Source organism: Pecten maximus, chromosome 14 (assembly GCF_902652985.1).
Source record: "Pecten maximus chromosome 14, xPecMax1.1, whole genome shotgun sequence".
Classification (NCBI taxonomy): domain Eukaryota; kingdom Metazoa; phylum Mollusca; class Bivalvia; order Pectinida; family Pectinidae; genus Pecten; species Pecten maximus.
Genome location: NC_047028.1, coordinates 31,682,809 through 31,689,508, shown reverse-complemented (window position 1 = coordinate 31,689,508; position 6,700 = coordinate 31,682,809). Strand labels below are relative to the sequence as shown.

The 6,700-nt window shown below is 38.7% G+C and overlaps 2 protein-coding genes across 2 annotated transcripts; both read right to left on the bottom strand.

Annotated features, from left to right (window-relative positions):
- Positions 1 to 338: 338 nt before the first annotated feature.
- On the bottom strand, positions 339 to 2,406 carry LOC117342727 (beta-1,3-galactosyltransferase 1-like). Its single transcript, XM_033904946.1, has 2 exons — positions 2,202 to 2,406; positions 339 to 1,682 (listed from the first exon to the last, which is right to left on the bottom strand). The coding sequence occupies exon 2, from the start codon at positions 1,526 to 1,528 to the stop codon at positions 365 to 367; it is 1,164 nt and encodes a 387-aa protein (XP_033760837.1). The 5' UTR covers positions 1,529 to 1,682; positions 2,202 to 2,406; the 3' UTR covers positions 339 to 364.
- Positions 2,407 to 3,675: 1,269 nt separating this feature from the next.
- On the bottom strand, positions 3,676 to 5,885 carry LOC117342795. The gene has a single exon (XM_033905056.1). It carries the CDS (start codon positions 5,804 to 5,806, stop codon positions 4,151 to 4,153), a length of 1,656 nt encoding a protein of 551 aa, XP_033760947.1. The 5' UTR covers positions 5,807 to 5,885; the 3' UTR covers positions 3,676 to 4,150.
- Between the last annotated feature and the right edge of the window lie 815 nt (positions 5,886 to 6,700).

Below are 6,700 nucleotides of genomic sequence, written 5' to 3'. Positions count from 1 at the left end.
GCCATCAGACCATATCCCACACTACGCCACCTGACCATATCCCCCCAACTACGCCATCAGACCATATCCCCTCACACTACGCCATCTGACCATACCCCCCCACTACGCCACCTGACCATATCTCCCCACTACGCCACCTGACCATATCCCATCCCAATACGCCATCTGACCATATCCCCTCACACTACGCCATCTGACCATATCCCATCCCACTACGCCACCTGACCATGGCGACTTCCAGTGCGATATCATCAATAACGTAGCGTTAATTTGATGTAAAAATGCGAAAACATGTTATGAGACTTTATAATAACTATTTATTGCATAAGTGTATCCAGTGTTTTAAGACTTAGTGGAGTATTCGTTAAACAACATATAAAGCATGTCCGACATTTTTTGCAGCAGACTTCAAGATTTGAGGTAACATATAGAGGCGTACCCAAAATGTATCAGGCTTCACCTTTACATGACGTATAACAGGGGCACGTTCTCGACGCCTACCAGCTAGAGGACATTCGCCTTTCAGCAGTCGTGGGGGGTAGTGTGAGCACTCATATGCCAGTGCTTGGGGGTTACTTGTATCAAAACGGGAGTCCTGCTGTGGGTGGATGTCTAGTTTTTGTGCCACGATACCAAGGTATATGTCATCTATTTCAAAGTATTTCACATATGGAAAAGCTGTATGGAAGTTTTTAGCGGTTTCTTGTGACATCACATAAGACCCGCCGTTTACATACGTTGGGATTTCCTTAAACATGTAATTTCTAAATTTAGGATTTTTTCTTAATGTTCTTATATCATTTACACGCTGATTTTTTATAACTTTTCCGATAAATAAATTTCTCTGATTTGGCAAACGTCTTAAAAAATCTAAGATTTCGTTAGGGAACACGTAGAAATCATCATCAAAGAAAAGCAACATGTCGGCTTGTCTGCAATGACTATTAATCCAATCTAAACCCATAAGTAATTTGTATGTCAAATTATTAAAGCTGTCGATGAAATTTCCTTGCACAATGTCGTCATACAGTTTCACTTCCTTTTCAACTCTCCACTGTTCGCCTTCTAAACTGTGCGCTCCAAGCATAAATACCAGCCGAACACGTTTGTCATGTGCATCCTTCCAAACATGCCGGATAGCGAGTCTTTGGTTCGTGTTCAGTACGTGCGACTTAACAACAATCAAAACGGAATGACGTTCATCTTTTGTGTGTCGAAAATCACAAGGATTAGGGGAGTGTAAGTAGTGATAGATATAAGGGTTAATAGGCTGATATAGGAAGCTTTTGTTGTGTAATATTACTTCATTAACAATATTCGCCAGGTCTATATCAAGAGGATATTGGTGAAAAATGGACACGTATTCAGAGGAGTTACCCGCTCTGATAAGCTTTCTTTGGGTGAAAGACTCGCCGACAAAACCCATCTCAAGAAGTAGGCTAATATTTCCAAAAATCAACATCAGTATTGTTATAAAAATGATCTGCTTCTGTGATTTCCGCACACTCCTATTTGGTTTGGTATACATGTTGGTTTATTCCTGTTGGTACTTGCACGGTGTTGTTTTTGAAGATTCAAAGATTTCTTATTATTGCCATCAAATCGTCCCTTATGAAGTTATCATTAACCAGGATTGTTCCCTTGCTATCAAATTGACAACAATGGCAAACCGTAATTTCCGTCTGAAAAATAAAATTGACATATAATATTGACTTATCAGCTAAAACATGATCTCATTATTCAAAACCATTTATAATCGATGGATGATAATTACAGAAGCATCACTGAAATATGAATGTTGATTGTACATAAAGCTTGTTTTGTTTTGTTGGGTAAAATATTTCCTGATAAATATTACACAGTGTTTTACAGCTAGTCAAATGAGTGGTGTTATATACCCCAATCCTCAGTGCCTATTATTGATAAGTGGATAGATATGATCTTTGACCCTTTCACTTTGAGCGTCATCACTCAGACACACCATACCTACTCAGGCGACGCCACACACTACTGTATTGTATAAGAAGCGACGAGACGTTATATTTTTTGACGATACATTTTCTATCAAATATAGTACTGTAGAACGTCTACAACATAACTTCATTCACTCACTATGCCATGTTTAACATTCATACGTCAAATTATATAGATATAAGCATTCTAAATCATGAAATATTTACAGATACAAGTATAATACTTACCACTTACAGCCCACACAAAAATGTGTGTACCCCAAAATGGTTCAAGCTCCATTTGGCGACAATATATAGGTGTACAACCCATTCACACTTAAGGTGGAAAGATCACTTATCATCCGATGTGCTGACAGTCCCCAAAAGACGAGAATCAAAATCTTTTCAAACCCGCAGCCGATGTTTAAAAAGACAAACACATGATTTTACGACATGCTTATTATCAAAGGTGTGAATCTTACTAACAATACCGACGTACACCTATCACCTGACACTACTTTGTTAAGTGCTTTATTGATTTATTGGTATCTGGCCTACATCAATGTATTGAGCAAGAAAAACAACAAACATACCAGCTTAACTCGGCGCTTTATGTACATCGAACGGCCGCAGATTTTTATTGATAGCGCGTATAGCCAATGGTTAGTAAAGTAAACCGAAACACTGTTAAGTTGGAGAGAGAGATTAACGTGTAATTTATACGTATCAAAAAGACGTTTCTTTTACTAAAGAAAAATTAGTTATTGCCTTTCAGGTTGGACGAAATCGACCGAGCTTATTGATTGCATATCTGAAAAGGAGTTTTTATTTACATTGAATACTTAATAAATTGCTTCATTCCACTGGCGTGCTAATCATATAAGCTTGATAGCTTCTGTTGGTAGGATTTAAAGTATATGATATAGAAAACGTTTTTACTTTTAACTCGAAAGTGTTGTGATGAGCATGCGTTACTTTTTATTCCTTCCAGGATTTGCTTTGCTTTTTTTCATGTTGAATTTTCTTTCCAAAAAAGATGGTAGTAGCTGGTGGCTATATCACACGAGTAATTAGTCCCTTAACCTGGTTAGCGGGAACCGGGTTGGTGGCGGTGGTGGTGGTGATGGTGTTGGTGCGTGCATGCATGTGTGTGTGGATGTGTGTGTGTGTGTGTGTGTTGGTGGTGGTGGTGGTGGTGGTGGGGGGGGGGGGGGGGGGGGGGGGGGGGTGTAATTTGAATTTTGACCAACATCAAAGAAAACGTCTGTATTGCATGCGCATGGAACATGCTTGTTCATTAGGCCAAAGTATTTATGATAAAGTGTCCTGCCCAGTGATGCGACCACTACAGAACAAGACGATCCCTGGTATCAGTTACCATTTTTATTGGTGTCTATTTATGACAGTCAACACTAAATTATCCTCACGGAAAAAGTCCTAATTATTACACGTATCAATAAAACTTGTTCAAAGATACATTAACAAGATGATATCCACGATTGATAAACACAACTGTCGTTACAACGGGCGAATAGGGAATCGCAGGCACAAAACCTTATGCTAGACACGCATCGGTGAAGTGGGATTGACTCCTGTATTTAAATAAAACAATGCATTAAATCATTAGGAATAAAGGAGAAAAATAAAAAAGAACATTTCTTTCATTTTTTTTATGTTTTACTTTGTTTAACTATTAAAAAAAAGACTTTAAAATTTGGGGCAATTTCTTCAAACGCGAAAAGAATCCTTCTCTTCGCTTGGTTATTTTTGGAACACCTGCCTTTGTAGTTTGCCTGCGTAGTGGACATATGCCTTTGCTAAGTCTTGAGGCAATGTGAGAACATTCGTATGCCAAGGCAGAACTTGACGTTGTGTCAAAAATTGGTTCGTGCCTGGGTTCGACCTGCAATTTCCAAGCTACTACACCCAGATAAACATCGTCCAATGGAAGGTACTTCACGAATGGGAAGGACAGTTGGAATTTACGAGCCACTTCGTACGAGAGTAAAATAGCACCACCTTTAAGATAGGTAGGAAATGCATCATACGGATACTGTTTGTAGACCAAATTCCTATTGTCATGCGGAAGTCTGCATGGAAGTTGCTGTTTCATTACTTTACCAAGAAAAACTGTATTAAGATTTGGTAAACCGTTCAGGTATGCCAGTAGTTCTTTCTGATGCACGAAGTAGTCGTCATCAAGAAACAGGAGAAGGCGTGTTCTTAGAACACTCCTTATTGGTCATCACCCAGTTAAGTGCCATTATAAGTTTTAAAGTATTATTTCTGTAGTGTTCATTAAAATCCTCCTGTAAAATGTCTCCATGTTTCTCGTTTTCCATTTCTACTGGAGGCCTGTCTTCAGGGTAGAGTCCTTGTCCGAGAAGAAAAATCAACTTAAGGGATGTTGGATACATCCGACGACTTTCGTTCCACATTCTTCTTATTGCTGCTCTTTGTTCTAGATTCTTAACATATGATTTCACAAATATAATTATATTCCTACTTTGCTTTGTAAACTTGCACTTATCTGGTTCATTCATATACAAATAAGAATGAGCGTTGATATTTCTTAGGTTAATTTTATGGTTGTGAATCAGCTTCCCATTCACTGCCGCTTTAATATTAGATTCTAATGGCCAGGAGAAGCCTTTCTCAAAAGACATGTATGGCATATCGCTACTGTTTAAACTTTGGGAGTTATTTAAATCGTTTTCAAATGTTTCAGGTAGGTTGGCTATTTCCCTCTTTTTACTTGCTAGAGGACATTGTCCTCGAAATAACTCGTCTGCTTTATGGGAACATTCCTTGGCGAGCGCCCCGAAGAAGAGTGTATCCAGAACCTTGTCACTAGTAGGATTAATATTTATCTTCTTAGCAACAATCCCTAGATACACATCGTCAAAATTAAGATACTTTACGTGAGGAAACGCCATGTGAAATTTCTTGGCTACGTCTGCCGACACGACGTAGGCACCGCCGCCAATGTAAGGCGGGAATACGTCGAAAGGGTACTGACTGACTGTAACATACCAACGTTCTCCTCTATTTCTGTACGGTCTGGCATTCACAGCCAAACTTCCACTGTAGATGTTGGTTTTATTGACTGATAATACTTTTCGCAGATGAATGGAAAGGTTCGTGTATTTAACATGATAATCATCGTCATGGAAGAGAAGCATATCTGCCTGGGGACACTGTCTCACAGCCCAATTGAAGCCCATGATGGTCTTGATTGTGTTGTTGAAGTAAGAATCCACAAAATTCTCCTGTATAATGTCCTTGTAGATTCTGTTTTCTCTGTCTATAGGCCATCGTCGACCACTATTATCCTTCGGATACTCGCCCAGCATGAATACAAGTGACATGTAGGGGTCCTTGACTTTTTCCCAAAGCGACCTTATAGCCACACGCATCTCAACATTACCCACATACGATTTCACTAGAACGAGAATTCTTTTGGTTGAATCATTATTAGTCGGTAACCGACAGTTGACAGGCATGTTCATATACTTGTAAGGGTGGTAGTTAGCCGGAGGATTCTGAATATATGTCAGATTTTTTCTGATGGCATCAGCAACCATGGAGGACAGGTTGACATAAGATGGGTAAGAAAATTCCTTTTCGTACGACCGGTATATTACAATTTTCTTTTTCACTGGAAGGACAGTTGGTGCGATGTCAATCACAAGAACGTCTTTCGGTGGTTCTAGTTTCATGTTTGCCACGATGTCGTATCTCAAGTCTGCAAAGGACAGTTCAAAAAATACAGACAGTGCTGAAAACAATATAAGTCCCGCTAGAACCCGGAGGATTCGGTTGCGATTTACAGGGCAATTTCCCAGTGACGTCATGGTTGATTCGCTCCGTGTGAATTATAGATCCATCGTCAGACCATTGTCGTCGTATAACCCAAAGTGGATGGCGTGTGATATTCACCTGCGAAATCCAAGAAAATATCACTATATAAATCTATGTTAAAACGAAGTATACAAAACATAAACCGAAATATACAGAAATTTTATTTTTCTTCTGACCGTTCAATGTATGTATATGATTTTGATAAAGATAGTTTTGGAAAGTTTCTAAGAGTAGATGAAGTTAGGAGATATTTTCTATCATAAAACTCACATTTTCAAACATTTTGAAAATATTAAGACAGATATATTGAGACTTGTATTGAGATATGGGATGAAGAATACCACAATCAGAAATTGTGACTCGTGACGTCATTGTTTTGTTTCTTGTAACGTCACAAAGTCTGATACGACATGTACGACACTGCAATTTGCAATTATTTTAAAACACACGTTCAATGTTGACATTTTCTGCAGAAAATACAAAATAAACTTCAGCTTTTTAGTTCTGCTTTAAATGAACATTGTAGCGATATTGTATACTACATTGTTTACTGAAAGTTTAGGAGTTAATGGTAATATTGCTCTCTGTTGAGGTGAGGAGTTAATGGTAATAATGCTCTCTGTTGAGTTCAGGAGTTAATGGCAATAATGCTCTCTGTTGAGGTGAGGAGTTAATGGTAATAATGCTCTCTGTTGAGTTCAGGAGTTAATGGTAATAATGCTCTCTGTTGAGGTGAGGAGTTAATGGTTATATGCTCTCTGTTGAGGTGAGGAGTTAATGGTAATAATGCTCTCTGTTGAGGTGAGGAGTTAATGGTAATAATGCTCCCTGTTGAGGTGAGGAGTTAATGGTTATATGCTCTCTGTTGAGGTGAGGAGTTAATGGTA

Bases quoted from the DNA above. Each gene is read 5' to 3' on its own strand.
- LOC117342727 (XM_033904946.1), bottom strand. From the start codon at position 1,528: ATGTATACCAAACCAAATAGGAGTGTGCGGAAATCACAGAAGCAGATC.
- LOC117342795 (XM_033905056.1), bottom strand. From the start codon at position 5,806: ATGACGTCACTGGGAAATTGCCCTGTAAATCGCAACCGAATCCTCCGG.